Below are 27,223 nucleotides of genomic sequence, written 5' to 3' on the forward strand. Positions count from 1 at the left end.
AAATATTGAAACGTATATATGTTACACCCTGTATAGTGCTAAAAATGGCGTTTATAGTAATTTGAAAATGAAAAAATACTACGATATATCGTAGCTGGATTCACTGAATAAAATTCGTGTACTAAGTGCCAATTACAAGACATCTCGTAGTGTTCTGGAATGAAATTTTTCATATACAAAGAAATTTTGTTTTCGTTTTGTTTAATTTTACAATGATCACCTAATTTCATCTGGCGACAGTAAATAATACAGACATGTAATGATCTTCACTAGGAAAAATCTGTAAGACAACGGTTAGTTACAAAGAGTTGTGAAATAATAAAATTGGACAGACAAGTAACAATTAGTAGACAAAAAATTAGTTAGTGTACACAAAGAAAGTATATTTTTGCCAAGTATGCCCCAACAAGCCAGCTCTTTCATCAATCTCTGCTTCAAAGCGCATTGTACGCAACCGCAACAATAAAAATGTTTAAATTTTAGTAATATATATATATAATATGAAATATAATATAATAGTATTAATTAATACATAATTAACATGATAGATTAATATAATATAACCGAATTATCTGAGTTATTATTTCGATAATAGAAACTTATATTAAGTTTGTTTTTTGATAAAAGTATTATATAAAATTTTCGTTTATCCTTTCTAATAATTCCCAACTCAAACGGCTATAAACTTATTCCGTGACCAATTACAATCAAACTGATCAGACCGAGAGTGTTCTCCTTACACCGTGTATCTTCAAGTACCTAAAACTGTACTTCCGCACGCTTGCACCGACTTATAATTCCAATTGAATTTTCTCGAAAATGAAATACGATATCAAAAAAGTTTATTGTACATTTTCGACTTACTTTTTCATGTAAAATCACCTCCTTTCCGCTTGTACCACCAATTTTGAGACATCCTGTATAATACACTTATTGCGAGATGTATCATAGTTGGCAGTAAATAGATTAAATACACTGTACACTGTTTACACAAACGAACATAAAATATTACACTTTTTGTAAAACATATACATAACTATTAATTTAGTTATTTGTTGATCCTACTATTTAACGTAAAAATTTGTAATATTAACTACTTCAATAATAATTTGGTATTGCATGCTTATACTTTTGCTCATCGTATTCCTATCGTATCTTACAATGTATCGCCAACTGGAATGTAATCAAAATTTAACGCCTAAGTGACAGGTGAAGAAGAATTGTTGTAATATTTTAACATCGCTGTAGCACATATTTAATTTAGCTGTAATACATTATAAAAGTGTGTTGAAATTTTTAAATAAATTGAAACTAGAAAAAAAATATTTTAACCATTGTTGTGTAGTGAAAGAAAAAGCCATAATTTTCTAATTATATCGATAATCTTATATCAAAAACATTAAAATATCTAGTATTATAAAAAATGAATGTAATCGTGTGAATAAATAACATCATACTAAGAGATCTGAACGACAATAATGAGATCGAAGATCCTATTGAGTGTAGATATAAGAATTCATAAAAAAATACAACGATACTTTAGGCTCGCTGCAAACGAGTGTTTCTTTCAATGACGCATTGTAGCAACAGGGACAATTTCCAGTTTTTAATTGTAAAAAACAAGAAAAGGCATACAAACGCGGCAAGTAGTCGGCACATTTGCGACAAATTGAGCGAAGCAAGACCTGACGTTTTTTTTTAAAAATACGCAAACGTGTTACCTGGTTGCCGCGTTAGTAGGTCTTCTTGTTTTCCATAATTAAAAATTGAGAATTGTTCTAATTGCTACAATGCGCAATGGCGAATTGCCCCAGCGACAAAAAACCGCTCGTCTGCAGCGGGCCTTAAGCTTTTATCGTTAACATACAACAAATTTCATTTGGTGGTTATCTAACTTTGTTTGGTGTATGTTATACATAAATGATAAATCTAAATTAATGGCGATTCTGAAGTATTACCCAAATGTCCACGTAATATTAATAGTAAGTGTATCCTCCATATACAAGGACAAACTAAATACATATACGTACTAAATAGTTCACATATTTATATATCCCGTATGTATATTATTTTATACATATAGTGTATCCGTTTTATCTGTTTATATAAAAAAATGTCAGGTTATGGAGAATATAAACAAACTCTTCTTATAAAATTTGATGTAATTAAAGACATTACAAAATACCATCAAATTTTTTACAACTAAATTAAATTTTTTGTACGTAATAAAACATTGCAAATTACAAATAAATATTTCATCAAAGTATATGCTTTTACATTATAAGGAAGAAATTATAACATTTAATTTAAAAATTAAGTCTTAATACCTTCTCATGTTTCTAAGTGAAAGATAAAACTTTTGAATGTCTGTATGTTCTTCTCCATATCAAACATTTTTAACAGGAACAATTTCTATACATGTTGAATACTTTAGAGAACTTTTGACTATCTTCGGATAGATCAGATACACTGCACACATATATACATAAAATGTTATCTAGTCTAACATTAACTGATAGAAACAATCTTGTATATTGATGTAATAATAAGCGTAAGTATGAAAGAGTTTAAAAATATAGGAATGTATACTGTATGTGAGATATGAAAACAATTATTGTTCTACGTCGATTTAACTTAAGAAATACTTATTATGGCATACTTTCGAGACAGTTCTTGATGTGCTGCCAAGCTTGCAATCCCTGCAATATGTAATATAGATGTATTTGTATGAGGTACAAGTTTGTGCTTGTTAAAAGTTTACCTTTCGAGCAAGTTTGAATTGCAAAATGCAATAAGCTGCCAAAATTTCCTTTAAATCTACCACCTTTTGGTGTTGAAATCTCTCTATGTCCATCATTGCTTTGATAGAAAAAGACCTGAAGATGTAATAAATAAAGTGATTAAACGTTCATGTAAGATACTGTAGTATTTCTAGTTTTTAAACGAAACTATTTTTAACATATTAACTTCTATTTTCTTATTATTCATAAATCATAAGTACTAATTGGCATAAACTTTTACTTTAAGTCTTCGTCTACTCGTTTAACAGCTTCTTCATGTTGTGCAATTCTTTGTTCCAGTTGAAGAATCTTCAATTCACGAACTTCTTCTGTATCCACAGAACCAAATAGTCGTGACATTAAGCTAGATTTACCTATAACAACACATATAATATTACAGAACTTTTTCCATTCATTCAAATAGTAACTTAAATAACTTCAATTGTTGAAATATTTATTAAAGAACAAAACCTTGTATGACTTTTTCCTTCTGTTCAAATGCAGCAGTCAATGCGTCATGAGCCTCATCTTTAGCTAACTGCAAAGCTTCTCTTCGTCTGATAACTGCTTGTAATGCAGAGGCACCAAACAACCATTCTTTTAATTGATCAGCTATTAGTTCCTCTTCTTCAAGGGTTGTGTCTATAGTTGCCGCTAACGAATCCAAATAGTGACCAGATTTCTAAGAAAACAGGCTGTAATGCAGTGTGCTTTGCAATACATATACCTATAATTTATCTCAAACTATGTCTCAATATTTATAGTTCTTCTATGAAAAATCTACTCATTTTAGTCTTTTAAAAATTAATAATATTGTGAGATTTCGTTACATATAAAATTAGAATACCTGTAATCCATCGCCCATTTCTTTTTCTATGGCACTCCATTCACTGAACACACGACCATAATTTGCATGCAGTTTATATAAACTGTATTGTTTTTCTACTAATCGTGCTCTTACGCGAAGAAGATTGCATAAATTATTCTAAAATAAACACACATATGTATATATATGATGTATATTATACATAATATAATGCATAGCACATGTACATCAGAAGTGATAACTTAAAGAAATATGATTTTTAGGAAAAACTATTTATGAGCTTAGTAAGTAATGAGGTACTAAAATAATAACATCGACGAAAAGAATAGAATTGTCTGATGAAGGTTATCTGATTTGCATTGAAGCAGTTCAAAAACGCGCGCGTGTGTGTAAGAGACAGAGAGTGTGTGTGTTCCGCGTCCTGGGTCTCTGCTACTGGACTCTCATCAGCAAGGCTACTTAGCAAACCCTGTCTTAGATGCAGGGATAGTCCGGTCAGCTCAGAGAGTTGTATTTGTACAAAAGAATAGTTAGGTGACTACTTTTGAGAAAGTGGTACATAGGAGAAAGTCCCTCTAGTGCGAAGTATGTTATAGAGGAGATGCAGTCACAATATAAATTGTTTAAAAAAGTTGCTCATTATTTGAAGTAAATAATTTTGTTTACATTATTTCAAATAATCTTACTTACTTAAGATTATTTAAGTAAGTAATTACTAAGTACTAGTAATTACTAATTAAGTAATTATTACTTAGTAATTACTACTTAGTATTACTACTAGTAATTACTAAGTAATTACTACTTAGTATTACTACTAGTAATTACTAAGTAATTACTTACTTGACAAACTATTTAAATACTCTTCGATATTGAAATTCAGTATGTAACTTTGTTATAATAAAGAGAAATTTGTTTAATGAACTACTTCAGGGTTGCAACTCAATAATCACATTTTTTAAGTTGTTACACTTTTGAAATACATGTGTGATGTATAGGGTTCAACAAATATACACCGAAATACTTTAAGAGGTAATAGAAATGGGATATAAAATGCTCTATGAATGAACAAGGGAGTCGCTGCATAGTCTGTCATGGTCATCTTTTTAGCGTCGTGCATCTCCATGACAATATAAAGTCCGTTGTGTGGGACATATCCACCCCCACTTAAACTATTTCGACATATATTCGTTACATCTCACAGTTATGTAGTTTTGGATAATTAACTAAACAATAGACATACTTGAAGTTCAATTCCATAATTTTTTATGGTTTCAAACTGTTTATCTGGTTTCCTCAATCGCACTGCAACACTTAATGCTTTTAATTTTGATTCTGCTATTTGCATATATCCTATTCAAAAACAAAATCAAATTACATTTAATAAATATATGACGTAATTAATTAATAAAATAATGTCTTCAAGAAGGTGTATGATTTACCAGTTTCTTTAATGCTTTCTCTCCATCCATCTTTTAGTTGTAAAAATCCCATGAAATGCTCATCATGAGATAATATAGGATGTGATGCTACTCTCAGCAGGAAATTCTTAAAAAAAGTTTTAAATGTTTGAAATAAGTGTTTAATGAGATGCATAATTAAATAAATGTGTTAATATATATACCTCAAGACCTGCTCTACGTCGATCAACAAAGTCTGGATCAAATGTATCAGTGGTAACTTTTTGCCATGCATATAAAACTTTTTTTTCTGGTAATGGAGGCAATACAATATATGGATAAGAAATTTCTAGATAAGCTCTGAGTAATTCAAATTCTGTATATCTACGCCATAGAGAACTTGTTTCGGTAAGTGCACCTTTAAAATCTGGATCAGTAACTCTAGAACAATTTGTACAAAAACATTTTATGTAAGTTTCAGAACGACATTTCTAAGATATTGTAATTATATAATACAGAATCATATAAAGAATCTGGCAATAGAGGATTATTAGATTTTGAAGAAACAATGATAATTATATTACGAGTAAGTAAAATATTTATGACTCACTTGGTTTCAATGAGGTAGACTGTATAAAATTCTCTCAAATTCAATGCTCCATTTGCTCGCTTTTCTGCTTCCACTATTGAAATCTCCATGTGATTGAGTAATGAAGCCTTTAATTAAGAATACAATATATAACCAAATGACACTTATATATTGCTTATAATTATGCTTTAAATAAAATTATAATAAAAGAAAAAAAAAAGATAAGCAAGAAGTAAATACTATCAACCTTTAATATCTATTTATTAAAATGTATTAATATGAAAGTTATAATATTGGATCTTCAAATTGAATCTGTGAGTTGAAGAACAATTACAAGTAAGTCCATAATTAGCCAATATAGTTTTTGCCGTTATACAGTTCTTTAACTCATTGATTCAGTTTAAATCTTGAGTTCAAATTTCCCGGTCGATTATTCCGAATTTCAAGCCAAAAATATGACCATCTAAGTAATAAGAATAACATATGTATGATTTATCGAGAACAAAATTATAAGAATATGTGTATTAAATCAGAGATATGAAATTTTCAATATTTACGCGAGTAATAACAAATATATTCCGTGTCACTCCGATTTTTTCGTAAGGTACGTATAATATTGATATCGTTATTTGTTAAACCTGTAGGTTAGACAATGACCAAACTTATCATTTACAACACTAAAATAACTAACGAACGGAAATTGTTGAAAGGATAAGGCGTTTGGTGTAAGGCCGAGTCACATCTACTGGAATGACAGGCGAACTGACAATTGAAGTGGAGATCGAGAAGTTATTGTTTACCTCTTTGTGTGTCACCGTTGTAGTCATATTTGCGTTCGTCTCCTTCTGGTAATTCCCGTTCTGAAACACTTCTTCCATGATTTTAAGTCAATTCTAAAAATCTATGAAGTGACGAAGAAACTTTAAAACCTTTCACATCATATCCACTTTCTCCATTACTGGGCAGTGTTGCTCAAACTCAGGGGCCAGGGGGGTTCGAACGTAGATATATGTTGTACGTACGCCACTGATCTATAGAACTGGATACGGTGTCGTGTGGAACTTACTGTTAGTCTTCTGTCGTCTGAGAGCGTTTGATCTGCGCCATCTTGTAGGCATATACCATACGGCGCAAATAGAAGGGCAAATAGGGTAGTAAAGTTTCAATGGTTTCGTTCATGGTGTAAAAAGGAGAGGTGGACCGACACGTTACCCCCAACACAAAATTCTTGTGATCTTACAGAAAAAAATTACATGTTCTTCCTTTAGAGGGTACTAGTGAAACATGTGAACAATATCACCTTTACTTTCTTACGTTTTTTCATACCGTGTCGTGATACGTGACCGACACCAACTAGGTTTTAAAATTTTTAATCGTTTCTTATACCTTCAATAGGAAGTTTTATAAACCTTAATAAGACCTCTCATAAATTAAAATATTTTAAGTTTTAAAATGAACTGAACTGAGAAAATGTGAATCGATTAAGGGTTACACAAGTATTTATAGAGCAAAAATCTACTATTGACAGCTATAGAAATTTAAGCATTTTTATGTAATTTAGAGAGTGTTTTGAACGAAATCGCGAGTTGACTGCGCTGCGTTGTATTTTTTTCTATCGAATGAACCCTTTCCCAGTTCAAAATGTTCTCATATAAGGACGAAAAGTGTCAGGCCGTAAAACCATACCACAGTACTGCTTTGGTTGGGTTATCGATAAAACACAGCAAAAAATGTGACAAATTTAGTTGGGCTTTTGCGGACCAGGCGGAGCCTAATTTGATAGGCTACCGATGTGGAATCGGAATCTGTGATACCCAAATTGACGATGCGAGTTACTGAAAATTTCCCTCTCCACTACACACACCACTTTAAGATTGGGTGCTTCGAGTCATTGCGAACAACTTCGGAAAGTCAAAAGAGGACGCGAAAAAGTGAACCTTACTCTCTCGCTCTTGAAATACTGTCGAAGTTGCCGACAAACGGCACAAGCCGCGCGTGGTATTTCCATTTGCCTAGACATATTTAACCCTTTGCGATCGGCAAATTTCTTTTTTCTGTTTTCATATAACATAATTTTTTTCAGTTTTTTAACTTTAGAATTCTTTGTTTCATATATTACTCCATTTATAAAATACTGTAGAAAATATAATTCATATTTTAGCCACACAGATAGCCATAAAGCACAGTTACACTGTACTCACTTTTTTACAACCAGTCTTTTATGGAATAAAATAATAATTTGAACCAAAGTAATATAAAATCAAATTTGTATAAAGATTGGAATTGTATATTAAAATTACTTGTAGAATAAAAAAAAAGTTATAGGTTTGAACGGGATTTGAACTCGAGCAATGGTAAAGATAGATGACAGGTATAGGATCCCTGGGTTTTAACGTCCATCATTTCATTACAGTTACGAGGTGAGATTGTGAGATCCTATACACATCTGATGTCGCAGTTAGATTATGTATAATGAAGAAACAAATACAGTAGATCGCATATATATTCAAAACAGTCGTGTGCATTTGGATACACCACCAGACATGCATAGGGAACTGAAATATCTTAATACTGTCGATTATATAACTGCCGCGATATCGAGTAATAATCGGTCATGTTCGGCTCGCGTTGTATTTATTTTCAATATTATAGAGAAAGAGCTCACACAACACAAGTGGAAGAACGGCGGTTCTAACCTTGAGCGGGGTCGTGACGGCGGTTACAGAGGTAGGGGTAGGGGAGACGGGCATCAAAATATCAAGTTTTATTTTTTAAATACAAAATTTTAATACATGTATTTTGTAATTATCGTTGTAATAGATCGCATCGATGTGGGCAAACAATGAATAGTATGAATGTGGTATTTAGAATGTGACACGTGTAAAAGTTATACACATACAAATATCATGTTTCGTTTGATAAATACCACTACATTCGCACGATTCAATGCTATATTGAATCACTGAAAATATCTCAGCAACCGGAAACATCGCGCGTGGCTCGTGCCGCTTGTATGGATTTCAACAGTTGAATATGGCGTTTCAAGAGTGAGAGAGTAAGACTCATATTCGCACTCTCTTTACTTTCCGCAAATGTCCGAAGTCGGTCGCGAAGCGTTGAGTTCACGTACACATAGCTCGTATAGTAGTGTGTAAAGTAGAGGGGGAAATTTTCTAACCTACCTCCTGAATTCGAAATCATAGAAGGGCTCCACCTTGCGTTCATCAGGCAGCCACATGTCTGTTAGTAACACTATTTCTGTAACGAAAACTGTAATAGCATGTACCGACCTAGTAATCTCGAAAAGTCACGTGACTACCGTACGCCCTTAAGCAAAAATATAGAAAACGCGTAAGCCAGTATTGGGTATACGGATTTTTAGCGGTGTGATATATTAATTCGCATTAACATGTATTTTGTAGCTAAAGATTCAAGGAATCGAGTGGTGTTTTTTTTAAAGCCGGTGCATGTGTAGAAGAACACCAAACCGGAATGTGAAACTTTGACATCGACTATCAATATTTATTAACAGTAAACAAAATATATACATCATATAGTTGGATACAGCATTCTTTCAGCTTTGAAATGAGCTAAAAGTTAAGGCTTTATCTTTAAAAATAACTGACAAATTACAATTTAAGTAATAACACGTTAGCCGCTTTCGTCAAATTTTCGAAACTTTAACATTATATATTCCGGAAACCAGTTGAAACAGGTGGCTGAGATTTGGTATGCTTTATTTTCGTGAGGTTACCAATAAATGCTATAAATTTGAAAAAAGTTGGCAACAATAAATTAGTCACCTGTGCGTTTTGATGTAGAATAGCTCATACTCTAAATATCACTTCTCTGGTTTTCTACCTGGAGAAAATTGATAAATATTGTTATCTTAACAAATCTACAAGACCAGAGGATACGAAAATTAAAATTATGGCAGCATATGCTTCCATTACGCCGCAGGAGTTAGAAAATAACTATATGTACATAAATGATTTGAATAGTGGGAAAGAAGAAGACTGTAAGTGCTATTTAAAAAGAATTATTTTTTTTATAAAAAAGATGTTTATGTGGAGTAAATTATTATCAATATCAGTAAATTATTATATAATATTTACAATATCAGTAAATTATTTTCTTCACAATCTTAGTTTTGGCGCTTACTACCTTTTTTATTTCCATTCTGCATTTCTGACAAGAATTATTGCATCAATGCAAATAGTTATTATTTTGAATATAAGCTTCGAGAATAACAGATTTTTCGAAACAGCAAAAAAATTAGCTTAAAAAAGCAATCAAGCTTTAAAAGACATTACTTGACTGTGTCCCCGTGAATGCAGAGGATATGTTCTGCATTATAGGAAACCATGTTATACGAACCACACGCATTATGTATGGATTATGAGCGTGGTATGACAGTTTTGGTAAGTGTGTATTACGTTTGAAAACAGATAATCAAAATGTGTTAAAATTTACTGCGTTATACGGAACTTGCGTTTTATGGACACTAGTTACAAGTTTTTCGTTTTGTTATACGAAGCCGCGTTTAGAGGAATACGTTATAAAGGAATCTACTGTACTAGAATCATTAGTAGTCTTCCTAAATGTATAAGATAACACATATATAATCAAAGTGTATTAATTAAAATTACAAACATAAATGTACATACTACATTTACTACGAACTTGTCGAAATGGAATCGTAGCATTAGTTTTTGCAAATTGAATGAATAGGAAAAAATTAACCAAAATATTATCCTTTATAATATATTTTAAAGTTATCGAAATCCGCATGAACATATCATCAAAGAAACAGAGAATTGAAGAAAGTAATTATTCACTTTTAAAGTAAAATCTCGAAAAAACTTTAACAAATGTGATTAAAAGCATACCCAATAATATTTTCATAATTTATTCATAAAATAGAATGATTCGTAAAATCATTTTACATGATTTATTGTGGTTCAACTTTGATGTTAGAGTGGTGCTACAGTTATGCATCCTTTTATGATATACAGGGTGTTCGACAACAGGTGTCCCATAATTTAAGGGGTGATTCTAAAAAGTCGTTTTAAAAGGGACGATTCTTGGGGTGATTCTAAACGACTTTTTAGAATCACCCCTTAAATTATCGGACACCTGTTGTCGAACATATAAATTTCGTACGCATATAAATTTCAATGAATGTTGTTTTACTATCAATTTTTCTTCTTAAATATAATACTTTTTTACCTTTTCACGTAATAATATTGATATCTCGACATAATTTTTTTAACAACCAGAATTCTTAAAAATTGCAATGATGTTATAATTATGTTCTGCAACAAGTATATTTAGTTAATTATTTCTTTTTATTATCCTACAGTTGTCTATGATAATAATATACAGTAGTGATTATCTAGTACAAAGATTCAGTTAAGTACACGCGATTCCAGTGAATATTTGCCAAATCTTTGTTATTAATGCCAAGATTTTTCATGTTTTTTAGAAAAATGATGATCGCACAAAACATATAAAATTCACTTTATAACTACTTGATGAACTATGAACTAAGGATCGTACCATACAGAAGAAATGGCGGACAACTCCGCCTTCATTCAATTAAAACTCAAAATAAGTCAAACAGCGTCTTAAACTATCTTGAAATCCCTTACAAGTAATTGATTTGACACAGAGTGCGCTGTAGATAATGAAATCTATTTGATCGAGTCAACGAGAGAGATTTCATTGCTTTTAAGGATAGAAAGAGACATCCTATCTACATCTAGTGTTGGCTTCTGGCCTAGACATCTCTTAAAAACGGATATCAAATAGTTGTATACTGATGAAGATTTTCGAATTTAACAGATTGAGTGTCGTGGCAGAATTTTACCTTCTTGATGAAACTTCAGGCATTATTTTGGAAATGGTATAATTGTATTAATAAGAAAAGAATGACAATTGCGTTAAATTCTTCATAGTTCTACATTTTTATTTTGCCACCGTATTTCAATTTTTGGTTGGAGAGGATGTTTATTCATTTGTTGAAAGTTCCGATGACGATGTATAATAAAGGTCACCGATGGCGAACCCGATATTCAACGTGCCAAGTATTTTGGAAAATATAACAATTTTTTTTTAAATATAATTCTATTTTATGTGTTACGTTGAATAAATTAATTTGTTAAGTAACCAGGAATGTTCTGTCAATTTTGAAGTTAGAATAAGAGAATAATTACTTAGAATAATAATAATAATAGTCTACATCGCAATAAAAGTTCTGAATTTTATAAAATTGAAGTCTTTAAACTATCGTCGCGTTAAGTAGGAGTAGTTCAATGGAAAAGTGAATACAAGTATTTTGATTTAAAGTCAGACGATCTTATTTTAATTTCAAAGGTGACAGAATTTTTTTTGGTCATCTGATATATGTATATAGTATCTACAAATAGTTTGAAATAAGTTTTACTGGAATGTACAGTTATTATTAGCTGTAGAGACTCATCCAAAGATGAAAACAGCAAGCATTCACAAACTCTTCAATTAAAGAATATATATCTTCCATGTGACATGCTGTGTTCATGAATTCTTTCGATTTACAATACACTACGTATAAATCCTGAAAGTAGAAAAGAAAGGATTGTGAAATTTATTTCCATAAGTTTTTATTTTATGTAAGATTAAAAGTGAAAATATTTTAAATACGATTGATATATATCGAAAAGAATGTTACGAACCCCTTTAGAAGCATGTAGATCCATAGTCAACATCATAAAAGCTTGAATATAGCTCGGATGTAATATAAGAAGATGAGTAACATTTCCGTCTGGCGTATTAAACTGCTTATGATGCTCCTGATATTTGTTTTGCAAAACTTTTGATAAGGCTTGATACCATGAAACTGGTTGATTAACAAACGGTTTAAGTCTTGGGTCTAAATTTGATAAATGCTCAACGTGAGCCAAGGAGCAAAGTTCGGAAAATTCAGTGTAGCTCATTGCAGACTTACTTTCCAGTAATTTATTCCAAAGAAGATGTGTCTTACACTGTAATGCTCCTTCATGTATCATATTTGATATATGCATACGTGCGGCATCCGCTTGAGACATTATCATTTCCTGCATTAATTGCTCGTGAGACGAATAATAACCCAAATAATTTATTGACTCTTGCCGTATTTGAATCAAATGAGATGACGAGGAAGTTGATTTATTCGGTACATTTGTATGTTGTGTTAATGGTGAATTTGGTACTGGTGGAGGAGTCGGTGCAGTATTATTATAATTAGAATTAAGATGAGAAACTGATATTTTCAATGCATTTTTTCTTTGGTTTGTATCATCATTAAGTTCTTGACAGTCAGATGACGACTCTATCGAAACCCGTTTGTTTAACATTTCCATAACATTTTCTGGCTCTGTGTAGGTATGTGTCATGGGTTTCTCAATACTATATACAGTGCGAAATTTGCCTAATTTGTTATTTTCTACTTCTTCCTTTGGGTACAATTCCCTTTTACTTATCAACATCAAATAAAATTTTAGAGCAATTTCTGTTTTCTCCACTTGTGGATGCTGCTCAAAATGTGATACAATCAGCGCAACATCAAAATCGTTGGTATATCTTGTATCTTGCATATCGCAATAACTAATCGAAGCAGTATTTTTCAAATTCACTAAAACGTACTCGTTTTCTTGAGAATCTGGATGATCGCTTTTCATTACAAATACACGCATGTTGTAGCTCTTTTCATGCGATAATAAGTATGAATATAAAATGCGACCAGATATTGTCAAATCTCGGTGTGCCACCACGTCTACATAAAATAAACAAGATCTGTTATTTTATCCGATAATGAATCATTTTTTTACTTTTTCAATAGAAACATAAAGAAACTTTGAAAATTTAATAACCTTTCTACGTAAATATTAAAATTTCTACGTATGATACCACTATAAGTAGTGTCTCCAGTTTTGACTTGTCTAGATAACTTATTAATTGATTACTCGTTTCTTATATCTGATGAGTAATAGTAAATGATTGATCAGGTTATAGAATTGGCAGGGACTTTTAGGTGTCAGTACTAGGAAAGGCGATTTTGAACACAAGATGGTGCATGGGCAGTGTTTGGCTGACAAGGAGAAAGTATGGGATAGAAATCGTTTTCTAAATGACACTAGGTACAAGTTGTAGTACAAGTCCAGTACTAAAAAACCTTAATGGATTCTGTCATGGTGGATCTTTGTTTTCGAAATACTTTCATTTAAAATTATGGGTTCCGCATGCTCTGACCCACATCACGCGGGTCGAGGGTTCGAAATCTTACCGATGGGCTACAATTTTATTTTCATTATAATCAAAGTTTTATATCATGAAACAAGCTTTATTTTGTCTTATATGTGAATGTAAATTTGAAAATGCATATTTTTAATTTATACAGTAATATCTTTTATTTATGGCGGTTACTAATGATTTTAAAAAAATATTAAATAGAAAAACGAATATTGCTTTTACGATATGTATCACCTTCATTTCTGTTCAAAATTCCAAAAACATGTGAATGCAAAATAAAGCATAATATTAAAAACACAATGGCTGAATGTGAAATTTTTTCCTTTTGACCTACCAACAAAAAAAAGTCAGTCTGAAGAGGTAGCTATCCTCAAGAAACAAGTATAAAAAAATCGTGTGTAATATTGTCCATCTGACCAGGCATGACTAACGGTCTAACTGTTACACATCGACAGTCTTTTGGTGGCCTCGAACAAGTTTTCGTTGAGTGTGATATTTGTTAACTATTCTGGTAATGTAAACCAAATCAAATACATATAAAAAAAATTATGAATCACAAAAACATAGAAGATAATAAACAATATAAAAAAAGATGTGAAATCAAAATGAGCTGCAAGTACATAAAGGTGTTTGCCAAGTTTGAAATGACATTTGAGACACAATGTAAGATTCGGTGCTTTCCAACTACGTTTAAGATGACTCAACTCTGCACAGCTAAAATGCTGGTCATCAAGGTCAAGGTGTTTATGAATAAGAATTATTTAAAACCCACAAACTAATGAAAGTGTACGCAATGTGTTAAAGCTTTATTTAACTTTATTTAGAAGATTTAGCAAGGGTAGGCGCCTTGTTCAAACTAGTCGAGAGTGATATTCATCTCGTTGTGCGAAAGGCGCTACAGGTGCAGTTCATACGTCGCGTACACGAAAGAGGACTCTTAGCGGTAGCAAAAACGGAAGCGATGTTACATAAGGACTACAGTAATGTTACAGACGAGAGCCGCGACAAGACCCAAGCGCACCTAACCCAGCGGCTCTCGTCCATAACATTACTGTATACGTGGATGATCATGACCCTCCTTTCTACAAACCAAGTTTTATGTATCTTTGTTATAAATAATCGAAATCATATCGTGTTTGACATCATTTTAATCGGGAGAGCACAAGGAATCGACTGGTGTTACTTGCGTGAAAATCCGTTTGCGAATAAAAAACTTCAATTTTTCTTACTTAAATCCCTAATACTATCCTTGTCTTTCATGGCCTCCTTGTTCTCAGGCATCGAGCTCGAACGCGATGGTTCCAAGAATTCGTTTCTCGACGGCACATATCAAACGAGGTAGTGGGGATAGACCGCGGCTCTCGTCCGTGCAGACGAAACGGCTTTCGTAAAATACGTGAAAAACGGTGTTGCAGAAAGTCGCAAATAAAACAACATTTAGAAACTGATATACGTAAGAGAAATGTATAATGTAATAAAAATATTGCTAATAGTAGCTAATAGTATATAGGAAAGATATTGGTGACGATTGTGTGGATTTCAGTGGATCAGACGACAGATGTGAGTGGTTGTTACATAGTAAACTTAATTGTAGACAAATTATGTGAAAAATCAAGAAATCCGACCGCAATTGTGAACTATGGCTCATAAGGAAAAGCTACGGACTTCGGGTATTCGATTTCAGTCAAACTTTTTTGGTGAATCTAGATCGAAAATAATTAGAGTCATGTTAGAGCGTTTGTTCGAATGTACCTTATTTATACAGATATTTAGTGTTGAAGTTTCATTGGACTAAAGGTTGGTGTATACGTATACAAAACAGAAAGTACTACACTACGAACTCAGAGGTCGTGGATTCGATCCCTTTCTCGGTCCATTCCTCTTTTATCTTTATTTTTCATAGAAAATTCTAGTAGAGTTTTACTAGAAGTAACAGAGAACTACACGCTACACCGTGCAGCGCCCGCTGCGCTGATGGATACGTATGGCATTTCCTCTGACGTTAATCACACTTGTTTTTCCCATGATATAGGGAACACTGTTTCTTCTGTTAATTTTCTTTTATTCCATATTTATTGTTTTTCATTGCATATACTTTGAAATTTATTTATTGTTAGTTAAAGGAAGACATTCAATAAAATTATAATGGGCAGAAATATTAGAAAATTGAAAAAACTATTAGAACATATTGTAGTTTAAATTATGATAAATGAATTTTGTTACGTATATTTTAGATTCATTTTGCATAGAGCCTGCATAGATCGACATACTGTAGCTGCATAAAGATCTGCTGTCTATTCATGTGATACACTAATAATAGTTTTAGATCCCATACTTGAGGAGGATTTAACACTGGAATTAGTGAAAGAAAAGCTATCCAATGAAAGTTAAAAGACATGAAGGAATAGGTCGTGAATGTTATGTTATCAACTATTATTTTCAATTCACACTTTCTCGTTTTCGAATGACCAACTGCAGTCTTTTGCAAGTAACAGGTCAAAACTGGTAATCCCATCGCTAATAATAGCTTATTAAATTAATACTGCATGATTGACGCTAGCAGTGCAATCGGTAAAAAAATTATACGCTTGGCAATCACTGTATTTGTTTAGACCCTGACCGTTTTATTCTAATATTTACGTAAAAATGTTTATTTACTTTTTCATTTCCGAATTATTTACTGAGGTATACATTGTAATATTTCAAAGCACACTATTTTTTTTAAATTTCACATTAAAACTATTTATCAGAAATAAATTGTGTGACAAAACTTTGATTCCTGAATCTAAAGAGACCCGCCCAGGGATCTGTGACTGTTATAACAGTTTCCAAATTTATTATGTGCAATTATTTAATTTTAATGTAAAATATTATAAAACTAGGTTTACATAATAATTGTAGAACTTACCACTATATACCAGATTCCTAGCATAATTCGGTGCTTTGCTATAATATTTATTAAAGTCGTCGAGGAAATGGATAAGGTGATAACCCTGTTGCAACGACCAAGGCACATTTCCAGCAATATAGGAATATATGAATCGTAAATGAAAATCATATGTAAAGGAATGCAGGTGCATATTAATCTTGATCTTGTCACATGCATCCACAAAACTTAACATGAACTGCAACAAATTTAGATTTGAATAATTGTACTATCTTTAAACGAAATAGAACAGTTGTCATTATATTTAGAACTACTTTAATTACAAAAAATTTTTATAATTTTTATAATAGTTGTAATTAAGAAAAGGAATTGAGTTTCTAAGAATACAAAACAGATAAAGTTAAAATAAATTACCTGATTAACGAAGGCGCTAGTAGTCTTTGTTTGAAGTCGGCTGCACTCAATAATTCGTAATTTAACAATAAAAAAGGGCTGGGACAAATAGATTTCGAACAACAATACTCCTCCAAGCATCGATTTTTTAAGATAACAAGACTGTTCTTGTGTTTGTCCATCAACGCTAGAAAATATTTCTAAATAGTTATTTATGTACATAACTATTGTCCGATTTTCGAAAGAAGAGCCCTTTTACCATATTTCAAGCCCATAAAAATCCACAAGAGCACACCTTTTCGACAAATTCACTTAAAGAAAGATTCTGGTAAAGTTTATTATTATTATATAGTGTGTTCCGTTATCAGTGGTACAATCAGACAGGGGGTGATCATTCATAAAAAAATAAATCCGCAAAAAAGAATAAACTTTTTTCATCAGAAGCTTCATTTTCGAAAAAATTATCAACAAAGTATAGGTGCACTAACTGTGAATTTCCAGTTGTCGGACTTCTATTTCTGCTTGTTTTGTATTTATAAACATGGACAATGTTATTATCTGATAGATTTATTTAAAATCAACATAAATGATGAGAAACTAAAAGCGAACATTATTTTCGCTTTTGAAAAATTAAAAGATACAAACATGTACCTATAGTCAGATGGAAAAATCGGATATGTCATGATTTTCTAATTTTTCAGTAGAGCGATTTTAAAATTAGGTAAACTAATAGGTAAACTTATATGTCACGTATTGTTATCTGGCTTCTTTGTAATTATGTGATACATAGGTATCATCTTTTGCAAACGGATAGATGTCATTTACATACATATGAAAGAGTATACAGGGTGTAACAAAAATGTCGCAGTTCCTTAAAAGGGGTGATTTAGCTATCGCGGTCGCTCGGGCGACAAACTCGCGTTCTCATTGACCGGTGTTTTTCGTTAATAACTCGTTAACGAAGCCTCATCTTACATTTTCGCTAAGGAAAAAGTTGTTTCAAATCACCCCCTGAATCACCCCTTTTAAGGAACTGCGACATTTTTGTTACACCCTGTATATGACGATTTTGAACAAATAAATGACACTAGGTATTGCCGTTTGACTACAGGTATAATATAATAAAATCTTCCAACTCGATTGTATCGAAAGTGAAGCTTCTTGTGAAAAATGTTATTGTGAGCTTTTGACGTATCCTTTCATGAGGAATCCCTCCGCCTGATGGTATTATTAATAACGAAATACACCATATAGCATTATTGAATGACTTATTTAAGGCTCTTTACATGTATGTACCTTAGGGTGGTCCTTATTTTTTAACTTTTGATTTTTCTTGGTGTTACCCCCTTAAATTATGAGACTTGGTATGAAAATGATATGTGTAAAATTTCAAAGTGATTAGGTAAAGGAAACCTGTGCCGTTGAGCACAAAGTTGAAACCCGTATACGAGAGAGAGAGTGAACAGAGAAAATGTATGTTAATGGAGGAATTCTTTACTTTCAAGTATCAAATTGACAAGGACATGGCTTTTAATATAGCATATATAAAAGATATTGCATTTAAACTAAAGTCGCTCGGAAGTGAGATAGAAGAAAAAATGATAATTTCGAAGATTTTGACTACATTACTTAGCACATATATTTCAAGAGTGCATGGGAATTCACGCAATTAGGAGAAAAGACGGTAAAAAATCCAACGACACGCTTGCTAGCAGAAGAAATAGAGAGCAAAACACACAAAGGAGAAACAGTTTCGTTTAGAACAGAAGAAAAAAAATGTTCAAGTGCGGTTCTCCAAAGCATTTGACAAAGAATTGTTGGAATAATACACGTGAACTGGAGGACAAGAAGAAGGAAGTGCTATATTTGTGATAAGGTGGGGCACATTGCAAGGAATCGTTGGAACAAGAGGGAGAATCATAATCTGTCACGACCTTTTGTTAGAACTGACAGGAAAATTGGTCAGAGATTTGAGGCTTTCACAGCTTGACATCATACAATTCTCATTGTTGAAGCTTTCGGCTTTTTTAATTGTCCAGCTGTACAATTAAAAACAACACCATTGCTGCCCAATGAACCGGAACACCTTATCATTGGTGCTCAGTGATGCATGAACCACACTTCAGTAGTGCACCGTCCCAGATACACTTCAGTTCTAGTATGTCTTTCGATCTCCTGAGGAAGCCAGCTGCAATGCTAGCGAAATGTCGGGAAATCTCTTCCTCTTCCGGATACGGCTTACACCCGAAAGTTTCAACAATGGAAATTGTAGGAAAACTGGTGATGTAGAGAGAGGCTCGTACAAGCGGAGGGATACGGAAGAAACCAAGAAAACAACATAGAAGCTGAGCTTTATGGCGACAGAGTTAAACTCGAAGCTATGGATTCTAGATTCTGGCACCACAAGTCATATGACTAACGACATGCAATGTCTTACAGAATCATGTCCAACAGAAACCTAAATAGGAGCAGTTAAAAAGGATGTAACAATGAAGGCCACTGCAAGAGGAAAGGTAGATTTTGAAGATTGTCAATTGAACAATGTATTATACGTTCCAGAACTAAGACAAAATCTCCTATCTGTGGACGTTATAACGCAAAACGGAAGAGAAGTACGATTCAGGAAAGACCATGTGACTATGTATATATGTGGATGAAAAGAAATTAAGGAACTCGCGCTCGCGCTGACTTAAATATTAGGATGCGGAAAAAAGTTTCACAACAACCTAACACATGAAAACGTCTCGTAAAAGATGTCCGAGGTATATGCAGAATAAATAGTAGTGGAATAATTGAATAGATGTGCATGTACACGTGTTGCCTTTACGTAGTGTGATGGCGTTGGTGAATAAAGTATGACATGGGGCTTACGTTTAATCTTGTCGGGAATTCTATTCATATTGTACAGGCCGGTCTGCTGTATTAATAGGTTGTTATGCTCGGCAACAGAAATCTCTCGACTAAAGATATAGATGTATAAGAAATGGAGGCTTGATATGAATTTCTTCATGGAGTTTGTCTGTGGAATAGCAGGCGGATTTTCCTGTGATAATCTTTAAGATTCTATTTTGCGCGTAGTGTACTTGTTTAATATTTGTAATTGCGTGAATTAAAATGTGAACTCCATAAATGACTACGAATCTGAAATAAACCTTATACAGTGTTAACCAGAGTTTAAACCTAGTTTTGTGGATTCTATTCTGAAGTGCCGGCGCCCAACGCAATTCCCAGTCGAATACAATACTGAGATACTTGACATTCGGAAACAATGGAACAATGTGGTTTTCGATTTCTAAGTTCAGGTTGGATGGAATATTTCTATTCAGTACCAAGTTGATAGCTTGAGTTTTTGGCGAGTTAATTTTAAGTTTCCAGTATTTTAAATATTCTGTGATTTCATTAAGGAAATATTGAACTCTGTTCACAAGTATTCTCGGGTACCAGGAATATGTAACGATTGAAATGTCATCTGCCAACATCGTGAGCATACAGTTGTATATCGTTAACGTAGATATTAAAGGGGGTAGGCTCTAGGACAGATCCTTGGCGAACGCCGCAGTAACGAGATACTTTGCGGAAGTATTTCGATTGATCGAGACATAAATGAATCTATTGGAAAGATAAAATTTGATTAGTTTGATAAGTGATGTTGCGAGATCTATGCTGTTCAGTCTGTGGATTAGGGCGTTATGCTAGATTGAATCAAATGCTTTTGCGAGGTCTAGGAGAACCATAGCGACTGTTCTGTTCGATGAAGTATACTTTTATTGTTGCCAGATGTGGAAATCTTGTTTCTTTTCCCATCGTTTCGAAATTCCACATCTGATATATTTCTAGAAGGTAATTTCGTTGAACGGCATGTTTCTCCCTGGCAATAATTATTCGAAGGGCCATATTGACCCGCGATTGGTAACGGTTCAGGGTTAACCTCGGCACAGTCATTGAGGGTTGCAGTCGACTCGCGGGACAATATGGCCATAAAATATTTGCAAAACACTCGTACGGTTTTGTCGTGCCAATCCGGAGTACCGTTTCTTGCTCCACAATTTTTGTAGTCTTCGACCTGAAGGAGAGGCTTCCTCCACCTTCGTCGCGAAGAAGTCAGGAGGGCTTTTTAGCCCCTGTCAGAGTGGCCAAGAGGATCTTCTTTCTTTGGGTCGAAGATCAGTCAATGCCGATTTACACCGTCACGCGAAATCGGTGACGCCCACAAAATCACGAGTTTGGGGAATTTAAGTGGAGAAGAAACGGACTTCGGAAAAACAAAAAGAGATGCATTCGAATCTACGGCAGAAGAGAATCGTTCGAATCTTCTGATGGCCTGCATCGACGTGAAATCAGACGTTCAGTTAGAATTGTTTCGACGTACATGCAAATCGTGTGATAATTTTGAATTAGCCATTCAATATTGTTGGCCGATGATACACGACATCCGCGAACCCGATATCGAGAAATGCTAATGCATTTCAAAATATGTAACTTTTTTAGTTATATGCTATAAGTAACAAGAGGTGACGAAACGTTCGTTGTTGCCTTAGTGTAGACATAGCTTAACATTGAAATCCTTTAACGATTTCAGTCTAAAATATAAGTCACGAAATAATTCATTGTATCGTAAAAGTAGCTACTGTAATAGTGTTACGTACAAAATATATGTTTCCTTACTCTTCTATATGTTCGAGTCTCTGCCTATTACAAGAAAACGGCCTAGCACTTCCGTTCTTTTTCCGTTTATCTTAATGGGACCGCGACTCCGAACTCCGAGCAGTTGAGTAACAACCACGACACTGTACCAATCGTGAGAAATTTCCTTATATGGAAATTTCTAACGAATCTCCACTCAGTTTTTGGCCTATATAAACCCCGAGATTTTAGCCGTAACGGGTTCAGAACAGTACTGTCACGTTGACAGTCACATTCGTCAGAGTTGGTTGTTATTTAGTTAGATCGGGCTAAAGTTCCCTTTCGAGTCTACAGTTTAACCTCAGGGAATCCGCGATTTGGCGTAAATTCTATCTGGCAATTTCTACGACCACCTTATAAGTCCTCGTATCGCCAGTGCGTTAATACTGAGCACTAAAATCATACAGTTTACCCGACAACACTACACTATACACTTGTACGTAAAGACTGATTTTAGAATATGGTAAAGTATTCATTGCAATTTGACTAGACTGTTTTCAAACCTATAATTACCTTAAGCGATTCTATTCGAAGTTGACAGATCCCTCATGATACAGCTTTGCCGCACGAGTTGTATGAGTTAATAATGAAACAAGTTACGAGGCTTACTAATATTTCTTGCGGCTCTTTAGTTCCACATAAGACTAGTCCGCATGCCCTTACTTCCAAAGAAAACTGTATCCAATCTAGTGGCTCCTCGATTTATTCGAGTTCGTCTACGAAAGTTGACCTGTACAGTAACTATCTCATTTTACATCAAATTCGTCTGTTTCCTACAGCTACCTATAACACTAGGTTTGTCTGTACATTATTCAACCTCCTTACACCACCCTGATTTTGCATCAGGTTCGTCTGTTTAAACTTGCCAACCTCCTTAACAGCACTTCAATTTAGTTTAGGTTCGTCTGTGAAACTGATCTTAGTCACTCCCTGATTTCGCATCAGGTGTGTTCACAATACTCACACTCCTGCAACTCACTGATCACAAATCAATTTCATCCACAACCACGTCCGTCCTGAGAGGCTCCCTGATTTTACATCAGGTTTGTCTTCGTCTACAATAATCCCAACGGCTCACTGATCTCACATCAGTTTTGCCCGTTATACTAACTAACACTTCAACCATTATATTCTTTGGAAATATATCTATCCTCACCAGCCTCTTGCGCTGCTCGCGTCCCGTCTCGTAACAACCGCTATACTATACACCTAGGTAGTTATCCCAACCCTTTAGTTAAGAATCTGATACAGAGCATAGAATATGTCTGCAAACTGAAAAGATATTACTCCCTAGAATTAAATAACATATTATGTTATACACATTGTTAATAACAGAGTTATTTCCCATAACATTGCAACATGTTAACATAGTTACTCATAATTCAACTAATGTCTGCTTCTTGCCAAGCTACGTTTCAGGGCTCTTATTTAAAAAATCGGACTGTTATAAGACAATTTCGGTTCCAAGAAATCTTAGAAAAAAATCATAAAGGAAAATTTTGAACTATCTAAAAAGCTGTAACGTCTTACTACACGATTTTTTCGCAAGTGCATTGTTGTACTTGCAAAGTGCAATTGTATTTGTTTTAAAATGGAACTCTACAATTTTGTTTGCATAAATTGATTCCTCATGCAGTTTTGCGTATAAAAGGTTACTGGTACTGTACAGTACTATGCACTAGATCAATTATCAGAATTGTTCTATGCACGTAGTACAAGCATATATTCGATAACTAGGTTCAGTTATATTTCCGAAGACTATAACGTCTAATGTACTGCATTGTAATTTTCATACCTGTTGAATACCTATATGTATAAATAAACAGTCAACAGGTTATCAATTCCAAGGTTGATTCTTTGCTTATTTCTCGGAACCGTGAAGATAGTTTTCTCTTTCAATTTCATTAATTGAACTGACATATTTCATATTATGTGCTACAACAATATATAATACGTAGTAAAAATATACCTTTCATCACGTGACTCCACTTGAATTGTATTGAATCCTAATGTTTGAAGATATTGTTTATACTCGGATAACATTAAACTGCACAATTCCCGATGCCAGATTAGCATATCTGTTTGTTCAACTTGGCTTAACCTTCTCTGTTGTGACAGTTCTTGATATGTATTGATAGAAATATTTGAAGGAGATTGCGTTGTTAATGAATGATCTCTTGTTGCAGCCGATTGTAGACGCCAAGATGGTAAAAATAGCAAAGGCGTATGACAAAAGTGTATTAAACGAGAATGCTGCTTGAAAGTATTTAAAGCATTCATTGAAATTGGGATGTTCGGAACAGCATTTCGGTTCTGCCACATACTGTATAATTTATTTAAGTCTTCTAAAATAATAAGATATGCACAACTTATAAATAATTTAAAAAATTGCTTCACGCTCATATCGGTTTCATATTTAAAGAGTGGCAGGGGAATTTAAAAGAAATATAAACTGTTCTATGACATGGTGACCAATCTGCTTCCATTTTGTAGTAATAATGTTTAAAAATTGACCTTTTTGTGGATTACACTAATAAGTAAAGTTTAGTAAAGGATACCCTACTTAATTTTATAGATCTACGTTTTAACTCGCATCATGCTTTTGGAGTATAGGATATTTGCATAATTAATTTATAATGATCGATGTATATAAATACTCGGTGTACAATCTTGAAAAAGTCTATGAGAATCTTAATTCAAGTAATACTGGGGAAGAGGTTCCTCGAGCTTGCTGAGGCCAAAAAGTATCAGATACAGTGAAAGGTATACATATACGATTAATAGCGCCTTTGGTGAGGCAGATGGGAAGCTTTAAGAAACCGTTTTGAGTATACAGGGTGTAACAAAAATGTCGCAGTTCCTTAAAAGGGGTGATTCAGGGGGTGATTTGAAACAACTTTTTCCTTAGCGAAAATGTAAGATGAGGCTTCGTTAACGAGTTATTTACGAAAAACACCGGCCAATGAGAGCGCGAGTTTGCCGCTCGAGCGACTGCGGTAGCGTTGGGTACGCGCGCTAGATGCTACGGTTGTACTCCGAACAAGAAAGTCGTCATACATCGAAGAAAATAGCATTAGTACGAAAACTGAAAGCGACATAATAAATAATACCGAGTCCTTTTTTTGTGTATCACTTGAAGCGAATAATTACTTAAAATCGAGGAAAACTACGTGCAACGTAAAAACACGAATATGTAAATTTCTTATTCGCATAACGTATAAACGAAAAAGCAATACAACGAAAAATAAAGGAAGAAGAGGACAAACTTCACCTGTAGTTTGTAAACCTGTGTCACTGGGTCACTGTACCGATCCTGGTCATCGACCGTCGAAATGGTTTATGCTAGGGCACGCGTTTAGGTAATTTATGGCTTTATTGCTTTGGTTTCGAAGGAGACATGATCTCGGAGTGTCCGAACAAGGAAGGTCTGAGGTGCTTAAACTACGTGGTGGGTACAAGGAGCTTCCTTGGAAAAATTCTACCCTACCATAAATCGTTTCGACGGTCGATGACCAGTATCGGTACAGTGACCCAGTGACACAGATTTACAAACTACAGATGAATTGCATTTAATTCATTAATGATTATTATTTTTTAAATCTAATGCAGACTACTTTCAACGTTTCTATCTTCAACGTTAATTCTCCAAGTCTCCGTTCATTTCTTTTGTTGCATTGCTTTTTCGTTTATACGTTATGCAAATATTTTCATACTAATGCTATTTCCTTCGACGCATGCCGACTTTCTTGTTCGGAGTACAACCGTAGCGCTCAGCGCGTACCCAACGCTACCGCAGTCGCTCGGACGGCAAACTCGCACTCTCATTGGCCGGTGTTTTTCATTAATAACTAGTTAACGAAGCCTCATCTTACATTTTCGCTAAGGAAAAAGTTGTTTCAAATAACCCCCTGAATCACCCCTTTTAAGGAACTGCGACATTTTTGTTACACCCTGTATAGTATGCAATTACACTTAATATGGTTTTTATAGTATACGATAATATAATACGTAATTTCCTTTGATTTTTTATGCATTCTTATCCAGAGCGTTGTTGCGATGTTTTTGTGGTTTTGAGTTACATTCTTGTACAATTTATATACAGGGTGTCCCAGAACTGATGGTATAAGTGAAAACGGGGTGATTCTAGATGAAAAAATAAGAGGAAAACGTAAAATAACGATTTTTGATAACCTATTTCATCTTCGAGAAAATTGATTTTAAATTTTGACCGAGGACAACAGTGAGTGGTCAGACCGAGTGTTCCCCTTATCCCGTATACCCTTCAAGCATCCAAAACTGTACTTCTGTACGCTTGCACCCGATCATAATCCCGACTCAATTTTCTCGAAAACGACGTGTGATATCAAAAAGTTTTATTGTACATTTTCGTCTTATTTTGTCATGTAGAATCACCCCCTTTTCGCTTGTATCATCAGTTCAGGGATACCCTGTACAAATACAAGGGACAGGTATTTAATAACTTATGTACATGATTTGATGAAATTTGATTATTTAGTGACGTATACATATTTGTATTTTTTTTCTTAAAAGCCAAAAATATCAACTAAGGTGTTCTGTAGCAGGCTGTAAGTGTCAAGCAGGAGATGTTGAAATAGCATTCTTTTCCATACTTAAAAGTCCAACTATGTAAGTGCACAATATCTTGTATGTGAATGTTTGTCATGTTTGTCATGTTTGTCATATATGCCTCAACAGTCGTACGTGACAAACGTCTTCGCTCGCTCTGTTAACTGTTAACGGAATTATTTATGTCTTTTAACGGCTTAGTCGTTTGAATTTCTACTTTTGATTTTTTCTTATTTCGGTAAACTCTATCCGCTTATATCATGGATAATATTTGCGAGGGATGTGGTAATAAGGCTGTTAGAGCTGTATGTTGTGCATCTTGCAAGGTTGCAGCTCACCCGATGTGTGTTCACCGGGAAGGTCACCCGTATACAAAAGGTACTATTAGCGGACTGTGCTTTATCCAGTTCGCTATCATCATCCTCACGGGTACTGTCTAATTGAGTAACGAAGTTATCTATATTACAGAAAATAAAAATAGATTCAAAGGACTTGTTCGTTTAAGTCAAGATTTTACAGTCATGCAGCGTTCCACTTTACATAAAGTGAGTTCAGAGTTATCTAGTTTGCACGAAAAAGGTGTTTTAAATTGAACCATAAGGTACATTAACGGTGTTCTAAACATTGACCTCCAAAAAAGTAAGTGAGTACCCTTTGGTTTATTACCAAAATGTTCCAGGTCTCAGATCTAAATTAAATTTATTAAGATCTGCTATTATGTCGACATCTGAAAGATACTCAATTATCATTTTGGTGAAAACTTGGCTATGTGAAAGTATTTCTAATACGGAATATGGGTTGGATGATTATAAT

The 27,223-nt window shown here is 33.7% G+C and overlaps 2 protein-coding genes across 3 annotated transcripts in view; both read right to left on the minus strand.

The window, feature by feature from the left end:
* Positions 1–249: 249 nt before the first annotated feature.
* LOC143187535 (sorting nexin-4) lies at positions 250–6,683 on the minus strand. Of its 2 annotated transcripts, XM_076391754.1 has the most exons (11): positions 6,522–6,683; positions 6,393–6,452; positions 5,614–5,720; positions 5,228–5,444; positions 5,046–5,151; positions 4,847–4,956; positions 3,628–3,765; positions 3,252–3,462; positions 3,022–3,154; positions 2,762–2,876; positions 250–2,699 (listed from the first exon to the last, which is right to left on the minus strand). In XM_076391754.1, exons 2-11 carry the CDS (start codon positions 6,417–6,419, stop codon positions 2,649–2,651), a joined length of 1,215 nt encoding a protein of 404 aa, XP_076247869.1. In that variant the 5' UTR covers positions 6,420–6,452; positions 6,522–6,683; the 3' UTR covers positions 250–2,648. The 2 variants fall into 2 exon arrangements, with proteins under 2 accessions (XP_076247869.1, XP_076247868.1); XM_076391753.1 differs by having other exon boundaries at positions 6,393–6,683.
* A 3,802-nt stretch (positions 6,684–10,485) lies between these two features.
* Positions 10,486–27,223, minus strand: part of LOC143187524 (KICSTOR complex protein SZT2) — a 155,056-nt gene continuing 138,318 nt past the window's right edge. Inside the window, exons 21-25 of the mRNA XM_076391738.1 lie at positions 23,793–24,168; positions 17,162–17,327; positions 16,769–16,985; positions 12,306–13,384; positions 10,486–12,187 (exon numbers count right to left, since the gene is read on the minus strand). Of these exons, the coding sequence (XP_076247853.1) occupies positions 12,056–12,187; positions 12,306–13,384; positions 16,769–16,985; positions 17,162–17,327; positions 23,793–24,168 (1,970 nt within the window). The 3' untranslated portion in view covers positions 10,486–12,055. The remainder of the gene's footprint in view (positions 12,188–12,305; positions 13,385–16,768; positions 16,986–17,161; positions 17,328–23,792; positions 24,169–27,223) is intronic.

Source organism: Calliopsis andreniformis, unplaced genomic scaffold, assembly GCF_051401765.1.
Source record: "Calliopsis andreniformis isolate RMS-2024a unplaced genomic scaffold, iyCalAndr_principal scaffold0048, whole genome shotgun sequence".
NCBI classification, from domain to species: domain Eukaryota; kingdom Metazoa; phylum Arthropoda; class Insecta; order Hymenoptera; family Andrenidae; genus Calliopsis; species Calliopsis andreniformis.

Bases quoted from the DNA above. Each gene is read 5' to 3' on its own strand.
- LOC143187535 (XM_076391753.1), bottom strand. From the start codon at position 6,470: ATGGAAGAAGTGTTTCAGAACGGGAATTACCAGAAGGAGACGAACGCA. The intron at 4,957-5,045 runs GTAAATCATACA...GTTTTTGAATAG, and splicing joins AGAAAGCATTAAAGAAACTG to GATATATGCAAATAGCAGAA. The intron at 3,463-3,627 runs GTATTCTAATTT...CTGTTTTCTTAG, and splicing joins AAATGGGCGATGGATTACAG to AAATCTGGTCACTATTTGGA.